Here is a 12,761-nt window from a genome sequence, read left to right as displayed (position 1 = left end):
AAAAAAAACCTCAACACATAGAAACGGAGAGAATAATTGTGGTTACTAGAAGCTGGGGAGCAGGGGCAATAGAGAGATGTTGGTCAAAGGGTAAAACATTTCAGTTAGACAAGAGGAATAAATACTTTAAAAACAGATGTGCAAGCCTTATATGCATATTATTTAATTTCCTATACTCAAGGTGATCTTGGGGATATATAAAAGACCACACTAAAAACACACACAGACACATACACAACAAAACAAATACCTGAATAAGTCCTGATAACATGCATTAGTCTCTCAGGACCAAGAAATAAATCTCTCAGTTAAAGGACATAGTTTCTAATGTCTCACAACTTAAACATAAGACTAGTAAACAAAGTTAAGGCAGACTGGTAGTGATGAAGTCTTCCAAGACTAGTAAGCAATACATATTTTTTCTTTTTTCTTTTTTGAGACAGACTTTCACTCTTCTTGCCCAGGCTGGGGTGCAACGGCGCGATGTCAGCTCACTGCAACTTCCATCTTCTGGGTTCAAGCGATTCTCCTGCCTCAGCTTCCCAAGTAGCTGAGATTATAGGCATGTGCCACCATGCCCAGCTAATTTTGTATTTTTAGTAGAGACAGGGTTTCTCCATATTGGCTAGGCTGGTCCTGAACTCCCGACCTCAGGTGATCTACCTGCCTCAGCCTCCCAAAGTGCTGCGATTACAAGCATGAGCCACCGAGCCCGGCACATTTTTTTTTCTTTTTTGAGATGGAGTCTCACTTACTCTGTCGTCCAGGCTGGAGTGCAGTGGTGTGATTTCGGCTTACTGCAACCTCTGCCTCCCAAGTTCAAGCAACTCTTCTGCCTCAGCCTTCCGAGTAGCTGGAATTACAGGAGCATCCCACTGTGCCCAGCTAATTTTTGTATTTTTCACCAATGGGGTTTCACCATGTTGGCCAGGCTGTCTTGGACTCCTAACCTCAAGTGATCCACCAGCCTCGGCCTCCCAAAGTGCTGGGATTACAGCCATGAGCCACTGCGCTTGACCATATGCAATACATTTTAAATCCTCCATAACAGCACCATAGTATCAGTTCTTCCATTTGTCGCTGCTCCCATAGTGCAATTACAAAACAGAAGGCTGTTAGGTTGTAGCACATGAGGGGTTGCTACCATGAACTTAGCAACACCTCTTTCCATTCTCCCTCTACAGCACCACTCTCCCTCTAGATTCATCAAATTCAGTTTTGAGTCCACAACCCCTGCTATGGTTTGAATATGTCTGTCCTGCATATGTTCATGTGTTGGAAACTTAATTGCCAATGTAAGAGTATTAAGAGGTAGGGGCCTCTTAAGAGGTGAATGGGTCATAAGAGTAGAAGCCTCATATAGATTAGCAGAAGTAAGTTAGTTTTCAAAGGAATGGGCTATTATAAAAGCAAATTTGGGTTGGGTGAAGTGGCTTACACCTGCAATCCCAGTACTTTGGGAGGCTGAGGCAGGTGGATCATTTGAGGTCAGGAGTTCAAGACCAGCCTGGCTGGCTAACATAGTGAAACCCTGCTTCTACTAAAAGTACAAAAATTAGCTGGGCATAATGGTGGGTGCCTGTAATCCCAGCTACTCAGGAGGCAGAAGCATCACTTGAACTTGGGAGGCAGAAAGTTGCAGTAAGCCGAGATCGCACTACTATACTCCAGCCCCTGGGTGACAGAATAAGACTCTGTCTCAAAAGAAAATAAAGAAATTTTTTTAAAAAAGGAAGTTTGGCTCACTCTTGTGGTCTCTGCTTTTCTACCATGAATTATGATGCAGTACAAAAGCCTTTGCCAGATGCTGCCACTATGACTTTGGACTTCCCAGTCTCCAGAACTGTGGGCAAAATAAACATTTTTTCTGTATGTGTTACACTGTATCAGGTATTCTCTTATAAGTAACAGAAAATAGACTAAGATAACCCCAAAATAATGCCAAAACCAAAGCCAAGAAGAAAACTACCAACTGACCCAGACGAATATGGCTTTTCTAATTTTTTATAGATGATAAATGGACCATGCATATTAGGAAATTAAGGTGAAGTCTTTGTCCACATTTTTAACTTATCTATTGGGTTTATCTATTTATGTCAAGAAAACTGCCTGATTCAGACTAACTGTGCTATAAAATGTCAAGTTACACCAGTGGTCCCTAACCTTTTTGGTACCAGGGACTGGTTTTGTGGAACACAATTTTTCCACAGACAATGGTCAGGGGGATGGTTTCGGAATGAAACTGTTCCACCTCAGATCAGGCATTGGATTCTCGTAAGGACTGAGCAACCTAAATCTCTCACATGCACAGTTCACAATAGGGTTCCTGCTCCTATTAGAATCTAATGCCACCACTGATCTGACAGAAGGCACAAGCTCAGGCAGTAATGCTTGCTTGCCTGCTGCTTACCTCCAGCTGTGTGGCCTGGTTCCTAATATGCCATGGACTGGTACTGGTCCACGGGTCAGAAGTTGGGGACTCTTGAGTTATACCTAAGTCTAGTTTGTGTTTTAGAATATTTTGAAACAAAATAGCAATGCTCATTTTCAAAGGGACCTCTACCTTCTACAATTTTCAAAGGCATTTAAAATTTAGTGTATGAGAGCCAGGCAGGTGTTGCACTTCTGTAGGCCCAGCTACTCAGTAGTCTAATTCAGGAGGATCACTTGAACCCATGAGTTCATAACTATAATACACTATGATGGTACCTGTGAACAGTCATTGCACTCCAGTATAGGCAACACAGTGAGGCCTATCTCTTTAAAAAATATAGTGTATAGGGCGGAAGGGACAGTCAGTCACAGATCGTGCTGGGTTGCCGCCGCCGCCACCGTGCCAGCCCCTTGGGTGTCTGTGAGGCCAGGTGACACTCCAGAATGGGAGACAAGCCAATATGGGAGCAGACTGGATCCAGCTTCATTCAACATTATTACTAGTTATTGGTTAATGATAGAATCCAACTAGGCGCAATTTACATTGACGTGTCATGCCTTACGTGGGAAGGACAACAGTTCCAGGGGAAAGCTGTCATTGTGGAGAAGCTGTCTAGCATTCCGCTCCAGAAAATCCAGCACAGCATCACAGTGCAGGATCATCCCCCCCACACCAGATAGCTACATCATCAGCATGGCTGTGGGCCAGCTTCAGGCGGATGAAGACCCCATTATAGGGTTCCACCAGATGTTTCTATTAAAGAACATCAACAGTGCTTGGGTTTGTACCAATGACATGTTCAGGCTCGCCCTGCACAACTTCAGCTGACCTCCTCTCAGCCAGGCATTCATGCTGTTTCCTCTTCCCTCCTCTTCCCAATACTATTCCCACTCCTCTAGATGCTCCAAATATGCACAAGTGAGCAGGGTCGCAGCAGTGTGCTGCCGCCGCAGAGATATTGGGCATGATGTTTGGACGCTAGACTAGTTGCATATGACGGGAGAAGTTTGTGTTGTACAAGCACATGCCTTGGACAGACTTAAGTAATGCAAAATGTTATCCTTTTTTTTTTCTTAATCTACTGACGAGTTGCTCTAGTAACCCAAAGATGTGAAGGAGAAAGCAGCTACCTCACTGCCCAGACATTGATTTGTTCAGATGTTTCAATGCCTCATGATATAATAAAACCACAAAAATTTTCTTAACAACAACAAAAAAAGGGATATGTGATTTTTATTTACAGAAGGCTACACTTCCCAAAAACATTGGGGTTTTGCCATTTTAAGAATATAGTTCTAAATCTCTCCTCTACTTAACTACATTTTCCGCCCCCTCCCCGCCCTAAAAAACAACTAATTTTTAGCCAGGGTAAGGCAAACATAGATTCAGCTATTACTAAATCTCAGTTACTTCAGTCTACACCTGAAGAAATTCAGTAGTCTAAATTACGCCAGTGACTATTTCAGTCTTTTGAAAAGAGCTGAAAGCTTTCTGAACTCTTCAATACCTACCTCTACTCTGTCCCTCGAGAATCTTCCAAAGTAAAACACCTTAGTGAAGGGTGGAATCAAACGCATGGTTATTCAGTTTAAAGATCAGTTAAAGATGCAATAATGAACTATACTGTATACCAGTTATAGGGATTCTTGTTAACTAGACTCTAAGACAGATTCATAAACAAAATGTATGAGTTAAGATTAGAGGCCAGGTGCAGTGGCCCATGCCTGTAATCCCAGCAATTTGGGAGGCCAAGGTGGGCAGATCACTGGAGGTCAGGAGTTCCAGACCAGCCTGGCCAACACAGTGAAACCCCCTATTTACTAAAAATACAAAAATTAGCCGGGTGTGTTAATGAATCGTTTGAACCCAGGAGGTGGAGGTTGCAGTGAGCCAAGATTGCGCCACTGCACTCCAGCCTGGGTGACAGAGTAAGACTCTGTCTCAAAGCAAACAAACAAACAAAAAAACTTACGTGTTCATTTATCCTGGGTATATATCTAGGAGTAGAACTATTGGGTCATGAATAACTCTATGTTTAACCTTTTGAGGAATTGTCAAACTGTTTTCCAAAGCAGCTGCAACATTTTACATTCCTGCTAGCAATGCATAGACCATTTCTCTACATTCTCACCAAAAAAGCTGCTATAATTTAAAAATAATGTACAGAAAGGAAATACATATGTATTTTCCTAAAGGAATTAAAAATAGAGTCACACACACAACCTGTGTAACAAGGTGGTTGAACGAATACTTACTATCTTTTTTTTTTTTTTTTTGGGACGGGGTCTCACTATGTTGCCCAGGCTAGTCTCAAACTCCTGGGCTAAGTGATCCTCCTGCCTCAGCCTCCCAAGTAGCTGGGATTTACTATCTTTTGGAGTATATCCATCCTAGTGGCTGTGGAGTAGATGGTTTAAAATTACAACATATGATGATCAAAATGACTAGTTTTGTGACTTTAAGCAACTCATTCAAACACTTTTAAATTCAGCCTTCTCATCTGTAAAATGGACATTTCATAGGGTTCTTAAGGGCTTTAGTGAAATAATACAGAAAATACTTATAGTACCTTCTCATCTGTAAAATAAGACATTTCATAGGGTTCTTAAGGGCTTTAGTGAAATAATACAGAAAATATTTATAGTATCTATCACAAAGCATATAATCAACAGTAATTATTATCATTAGGTCCTCTGCCTTCTAGAACTAACCAATCTAAGTGGAAAAACAAAATACCCTTATAAAGTACTGCCTGGCAGTTGTTACTTAAGTGCAAAACAAGTGGCAGGGATAATAAAGGTACAAGAATGCAAAAAGAATGATATGACTAATGAGTATAAGGGATGGGAAAAGCCTGTGGGACATTTGCTGGATCTTGAATAGTATGATCAGCATAGCTAGGAAAGGCAAGAGGAGGGAGGCATCACACACATGGGCCCAGATTAAAGAAAGAAAAAAAGACCCTGGTATCAGAAACCAAAAACAAGCTGGGTATGGTGGCTCTTGCCTGTAATTCCGGCACTTTGGGAGGCTGAGGCAATAAGATCGTTTTAGGCCAGGAGTTTGAGACCAGCCTGGACAATATAGCAAGACCTCAATTCTACAAAAAAATGAAGAAAAAAAAAATCAGCTGGGTGTGACGGCTCATGCCGGTAGTCCCTGCTACTCAGGAACCTAGGAGTTTAAGGCTACAATGAGCATGATGGCACTACTACACTCCATCCAGCCGGGGTGACAGAGCGACACCCATCTCAAAAAAGTAATAAATAAAAACAAAAAAACACAAAACAAAAAAATAGGCCTGTAAGTTCAGACCTGGTGACAGCAGGAAATATGTTTGAGTGGGTGGGATAGGGACAGATCACAGAAGAACTGAAGCCTCTGACCTTTATCGCCCAAGCAATAGGCGTTATCGAAGATTTACAGGAAAGGATAACTATGAAATTAGGCTTTCAGCAAAAGTAATCTGGCAGCAGAAGGAAAGACTTGAGGCCAATTAACCTATCAGAAAGTTGCTTAAAAGGGGCTCATGCCTGTAATCTCAGCACTTTGCAAGGCCAAGGCAGGTGGTTCTATCGAGTCCAGGAGGCCAGACCAGCCTGGGCAACATGGCGAAACCCCATCTCTATAAAAACACAAAAAAATTACCCAGGCATGGTAGTGCATACCTGTAGTCCCAGTTACCTGAGAGGCTGAGGTGGGAGGATCACCTCAGCCTGGGAGGCTGCAATGAGCCATGATCAGGCCAGTGTACTCCAACTTGGGTGACAGAGTGTCACCCCCCCCAAAAAAAAGTTGTTTTAGATAAGATAAAAAATAGACATTTAGATGAAGGGACCAGATGTGAGAAGCATCGGGTAAGAAGAATGAAAGACTCCTTGACTGAAATGGACTGACCTTATGAACATTCTAGAAATAGCAGAAACTGGAAATGCCAATATACCCAAAATGCAATCTGAAAAGGACAATGCTTATTGGTAATCAAATCATTAATACAGACTTACCCTCTGCAATATCTGAACATGATGTACCAATGGCTGTGTCCCCACTGTCGGCTACGCTTGAACAGCGGCTGAAGCGGCTCCGAAAGGGCTCAGAGATAACTGGGGTCTGCCATTCAGTTCCCAGGGAATTGCCCTTCTGAATCACACTGGAATCTGAAACAAGTGGCATTTCCCACCTTTACTGTGAACCAGCTGATGTAAACCCATCAAATCTTTTTTTAAAAAAATCACCTAAACCTATGAGAGAATAGCAGCAACCCACCCTTTCCTCTCTCCTGTGCCTATTTCAGCTACTCTAAGGTAGTTAATTCTCTCTTTTTTTTTTTTTTTTAGACAGAGTCTCATTCTGTTGCCCAGGCTAGAGTGCAGTGGCGCAATCTTGGCTCACTGCAACCTCCACCTCCTGGGTTCGAGTAATTCTCTGTCTCAGCCTCCCGAGTAGCTGGGATTACAAGTGTCCACCACAACACCTGGCTAATTTTTTGTATTTTTAGTAGAGATGGGGTTTCACCATCTTGATCAGGCTGGTCTTGAACTCCTGACCTTGTGATCCACCCACATTGGCCTCCCAAAAGTGCTGGGATTACAGGCGTGAGCCATGGCACCCAGCCTGAGCTGTCTAATTTTTTTTTTTTTTTTTTTGAAACGGAGTTTTGCTCTTGGAGAGCAAATGAGCGTGATCTCGGCTCACTACAACCTCCGCCTCCTGGGTTAAAGCAATACTTCTGCCTCAGCCTCTCGAGTAGCTGGGACTATAGGCATGCGTCACCATGCCTGGCTAATTTTTTTTGTATTTTTAGTAGAGATGGGGTTTTGCCATATTGGCCAGGCTGGTCTCGAACTCCTGACCTTGTGATCTGCCCGCCTCAGCCTCCCAAAGTGCTGGGATTACAGGCGTGACCACAACCGGCCAAGAATCATATTTAATAGCAGTGGCCATTTATTGAAACCTGTAAGCCCCAGCACCTTACAAACATAATCTTGCCTACCTACTTACTGAAAAGTATTGCCACCCCAAATTTACACAAGGGAAGCCTAATATTTGAACACAGTTCTCTCTGATTCCAAACCTCCCATTCTTTCCTCTTACAGTTTCTCAGTGGTGCTTTTGGCATTCTAAGGATGACAATTAGCATCCCTGGTTCTCACTTACTGAATGCCAGCAGCAACCCTCAACCAAGCCCACCATTATTGTGAAACCAGAAAATAACCATATAGTTCCAAATGATTCCTAGGGCAACAAGCAGTCCAGTCCCCAGTTGAAAATAACTGCTTCACTGGACCAGGGTACCCTCAATAGGTAAATCCTATTGAGATCAAAGTGAGTTTTGAAAGTCAATCTGAAGAGTCTCGGGCTTTATCTTGAGAGCAATGTGAAGAAATCACCAAAACTGCTGAGCAGGTTAAGACAAAAAGACTGATGATATTTATTTGACTTAAAGTATTCTGTTTGGTGGGAGGTAGGCAGGAGGTGTTCAAAAATACTTGATTCACTGACATTCTAGCAAAGACTTAAAATTTAAATTATTTTTGTAAAAACCACTATAATTGGCTGGGCGTGGTGGCTCATGCCTATAATCCCAGCACTTTGGGCGATTGAGTGGGCAGATTACCTCAGGTCGGGCAGATCACTTGAGTTTGAGACCAGCTTGACCAACACGGAGAAACTTTGTCTCTATTAAAAATACAAAATTAATCAGGCGTGGTGGCACATGCCTGTAATCCCAGCTACTGTGGAGGCTGAGGCAGGAGAATCGCTTGAACCCGGGAGGTGGAGGTTGCAGTGAACTGAAATATCGCACCATTGCACTCCAGCCTGGGCAACAAGAGCAAAACTTCATCTCAAAAACAAAAAACACCATAATTTTCCTAAGGTGTATCTGGTGATCCATGTAATCAAACAAGCAAAAAAACTATGGCAGCTACCTATCCTCCATTTAACTTAAAGTCAGTGAGAGCTGATATCAGAAAATACAGTTCTACAGACTCTCAGCTAGTGAGAGGCAAATGATATCTGGACACAAATTACTTTATTCCTTTCTTCCAAGTTTAGTGCTTCTCCCATTTTTTAAAACTATTTTCTTTTGCTTTTGCTCCTTTTTTGTTATTACTTCTGCTTTCTATTGAAGGCAACCTAACTTTCCCCAAAGACTTCTTCTATTCTTTGGATCACAGTGACTATTTGATTTGAAAGAATTTGCCTAATCTTTATACAATCAATAATCTGTAATTGTTAATAGAATACATAGGCAACAGAGTTTCTGAACATCATGAGATTAGCCAATGCTACTATACTAAGTTGGTGTAATTCTAGCCCAAAGCAAAGAAATCTGACCTCCTGGTGAGTGGTGAGTCTACACAGCTCTCTCTCTCTAGCATAAAATTTGCCAGGACTTTTGAAACAGTTAAGATTGGCTGGGCGCGGTGGCTCATGCCTGTAATCCCAGCACTTTGGGAGGCCGAGGCGGGTGGATCATGAGGTCAAGAGATAGAGATTATCCTGGCCAACATGGTGAAATCCCGTCTCTACTTTAAAAAAATACAGAAATTAGCTGGGCATGGTGGTGCGCGCCTGTAGTCCCAGCTACTCCGGAGGCTGAGGCAGGAAAATTGCTTGAACCCAGGAGGCGAAGGTTGCAGTGAGCCGAGACTGTGCCACTGCACTCCAGCCTGGCGCCTGGTGACAGAGCAAGACTCTGTCTCAAAAAACAAAAACAAAAACAAAAAAAGGAATATTGAGGGCCACTATTACCATCTTCCTGACTTCCTACTAGAAACCACTCCCTGTTACTACTACTAATCTTCCATTCTTCATCACTACCATTTTTCTATCCACCTACTCCATACCCTAATTCCAAAGAGTAATTTGTTAAAAACATATTTTGGTATATATATTGAGGTTTATGCTTATTTCAAAATTCAAGTTTAAATGCTGAAATTGGCCGGGCACAGTGGCTCATGCCTGTAATCCTAACGCTTTGGGAAGGTGAGGTGGGCAGATTACTTGAGCTCAGGAGTTTGAGACCAGCCTGAACACATAGCAAAATTCCATCTCCACAAAAAATACAAAAAATTAGCTGGGTATGGTGGTGTGCACCTGTAATCCCAGCTACTTGGGAGGCTGAGGGACAAATCACTTAAGCCCAGGAGGCAGAGGTTGCAGTGAGCCGAGATGATGCCACTGTACTCCAGCCTGGGTCACAGAGGGAGATTGTCTCAAAAAAAAGCTGAAATTTTTTGTGTTACAGTGCAAGTCCTATCAGTAGCATCCTTATCAATTATTAAGATCATTATTAATCTGAATGAGATACTACTGGAGAGAAAAAAAAATCAGAAAGGCAATGAGCTTTGTTAGGAAAGGCTATGTTCCAAAAACTTGCATTATATACATAATTGTTATAGAAACTGTACAAACCCACTGCAAACAAATATACTAGGAGTGTGCCCTTTTCATCATTACTAGTTATTGTGAGATTGCTGTGTAATAATAAACACATTTGTATATACATTTTTGCAGGAAGAAAACTTCTGAGTTACAGCTCAGGAAAAGCTTGCTGAATTTATGTTGTAAGCATTACTTAACACAGTATAAAGATAAAAAGACAACAAAAATATCTTCATACTTCCTCATCCCCTCATTGCAACAAAACCTTAAACTGGAGAACCTTAGTCCCCTCTCTTTCCTCTTCCTCCTCCATTTCCCACTTACTGTCACCTTGCAATATTCAGAGAGCACTTGGATCATGGATCTGAATAGAGAAATGCCTCCAGATAATCATTAGCCCACATACCAGTAACTTATACTTAAAGATGGGATGGAGCTGTAAAGTGCTTTTATAATGCAATATAATTGTTAAAGGCAAGGGTTGACTCTTTATTTTATTTTGACATGGCATGTCCTGAAACAAATGTTGATTCAATATGGCGGATGGGTCATATTCTTTATTTGGAAGAAGTTTTGACTTCTGACACAGGGGTGATTGTCTTCCTACACTGTTGCATTTGATTCTTTTTATGTATTTTTAAGAAAATAACCAGTTACGTTGCTTTTAATATTGGTCTTTTTATTTGGCTTGGAGTTCTTCAAGGCAGTGAAGCATGTTCATAGCCCAGATTTTTTTTTAAATAAACACAATTTTCCTGCCAAAAATATAAAACACGAAAGAAAACAAGAAAGAAACTGTACAAACCTAAGAGAATGTACGGCACATAGCAGATATTTTTAAAATATTTGCTGAACGAATCTCGAATTGATTCAACCAATGCTTCTAATGGTGCCTACTATATCCAAGGCAGCATGCCTAAGAGAATACACCAAACATTTACCAAATATCTATAATGAGTAAGGCACTGTGAAATTTTTAAGTTAAATAAAACATACCCTACGTTGAATTAAATGTGCCCTCTTCTTATACCAATACCCCAGAATTCAGCAAGTCATTTTTCTATAATACTTCTTATAGGAAATATATATTATCTACTTAATATGTCTGCACAGTGTATACATATATTTAGGTGTTTAATATACAGTCAGGTCAGCGCTCCACATCCATGGTTTCTTTTTTTATTTTCCTTTTTTTGGGGGGGGACAAGAGTCTCGCTCTGTGGCCCAGGCTGGAGTGCAGTGGCGTCATCTTGGCTCACCTCAGCCTCTGCTTCCCGGGTTCAAGTGATTCTCCTGCCTCAGCCTCCCAAGTACCTCGGAATATAGGTGGGCATCACTGCACCCAGCTAATTTTTGTATTTTTAGTAGGCATGGGGTTTCACCATGTTGGTCAGGCTGATCTTGAACTTCTGACCTGAGGTGATCCACCTGCCTTGGACTCCCCAAAGTGCTGAGATTACAAGCCTGAGCCACAGCACTCAGCCATATCCATGGTTTCTCCGTGTGTGAATTCAACCAAAAAAAATTTTTTTTTTTTGCAGAAGAGTTATTTTATTTATGTAGAGAGAGAAAAAAAGGAGAAGACAGAAAGCTTCCATGAGAGACAGAGTGTGCGTGCAAGGGGCAAATTTTTTTTTTAATGGCATCTTACTGAATGTGTATAGACTTATTTTTCTTCTTATTCCCTAAATAATATGCTATAACTGTTTACATAGCATTTACATTGCATTAGGTATTATAAGTAATCTAGAGATGACTTAAGGTAAATAGTAGGATATGTATATGTTACACGCAAATACCACAAAATTTTACATCAGGGACTTAAGTATCTATGGATTTTGGTATCTGCAGATGGTCTTGGAACCAATCCTCCATGGATACTTAAGATGTATATATTTAATATATCTACAGAAGTTTTAAAATCTTGTTAATCCATTCTAAAGATAAATTCCTGAGTTTCTAGTAACAATGCAACAGAATCTGTTGGCATCAAAGAAGAATTCCAATCTTTGTGGGTTAGCAGATGACTGACCCACCCAGAGGACAAAGACAACATAGAACACAGTAATTTATGCCGTGTTTTTCTGATTTCAAATGGAACTATGTTCCAAAGTCATTCTGTTCCAATCCTTTATGTGTCCTCCTCTCCCAACCATGTGATCCTGTTGAAAGCCATGTAAGACAAGAGATAAATAGTTGTTTCCTCAGAGAGACCGGTTTTTATATTCAATGAAGCCCCATGTTATTTTTGTGGTTCTAGCACCAGTATTTCAGTGAATGCTTGCTTGCTTAACATTTACCTTAAAGAATATGAAAAAACAGAACAAAAGTCAGAATTTAACCCAAAACGTTTGACTACTCACTCGGTGAAGTGACGTGAGAGATCCCCTCAGTTGGATATTTCTCCTGCATGGCCATCACAGTTATCTGAGCCACCTGTAGAATGAAGAAATAACCAGTCAGTTTTATGCAGTATCTTTAATTCCCTATAACTCAGTTCCCATTCAACTGAATATTCAATATTCATATAGAATATTCAAGTATTTGGCCGGGTGTGGTGGCTCACATCTGTAACCCCAGCACTTTGGAAGGCTAAGGTGGGCGGATCACCTGAGGTCAGGAGTTTGAGGCCAGCCTGGCCAACATGGTGAAACCCCATCTCTATTAAAAATACAAAAGTTAAGCCAGGTATGGTGGCGCATGTCTGTAGTCCCAGCTACTGGGGAGGCTAAGGCAGGAGGGTTGCTTGAACCCAGGAGGCGGAGGTTGCAGTGAGCCAAAATCACGCCACTGCACCCTAGCCTGGGCAATGGAGCAAGACTCCATCTCAAAAAAATAAAAAACAATATTCAAGTATTCTACATGTTTTACTCCTAAGGATATTTAGGAGTAACTATGTTTTTAAGTGTTTTACTTCTAAGGATTTTTTTTTTTTTTT

At 41.3% G+C, this 12,761-nt stretch overlaps 1 protein-coding gene and 1 pseudogene across 6 annotated transcripts in view; one reads left to right on the top strand and one right to left on the bottom strand.

Annotated features, from left to right (window-relative positions):
* CEP85 (centrosomal protein 85) overlaps positions 1-12,761 on the bottom strand; it is a 48,692-nt gene that overhangs the window by 23,951 nt on the left and 11,980 nt on the right. For 4 of the 6 annotated variants that reach the window (XM_017534649.2, XM_017534651.2, XM_037740684.1 and 1 more), the window contains 2 exons: positions 12,187-12,259; positions 6,439-6,591 (listed from right to left, as the gene is read on the bottom strand). In XM_017534649.2, the coding sequence (XP_017390138.1) occupies positions 6,439-6,591; positions 12,187-12,241 (208 nt within the window). In that variant the 5' untranslated portion in view covers positions 12,242-12,259. The remainder of the gene's footprint in view (positions 1-6,438; positions 6,592-12,186; positions 12,260-12,761) is intronic. The other 2 variants (XM_017534652.2, XM_017534653.2) reach the window with 1 other exon arrangement.
* On the top strand, positions 1,660-4,222 carry LOC108308724 (annotated as a pseudogene).

Source organism: Cebus imitator, unplaced genomic scaffold, assembly GCF_001604975.1.
Source record: "Cebus imitator isolate Cc_AM_T3 unplaced genomic scaffold, Cebus_imitator-1.0 Scaffold87, whole genome shotgun sequence".
NCBI classification, from domain to species: domain Eukaryota; kingdom Metazoa; phylum Chordata; class Mammalia; order Primates; family Cebidae; genus Cebus; species Cebus imitator.
The sequence above is the reverse complement of the archived record's forward strand: the minus strand, read 5'-3'. Positions and strand labels throughout refer to the sequence as shown.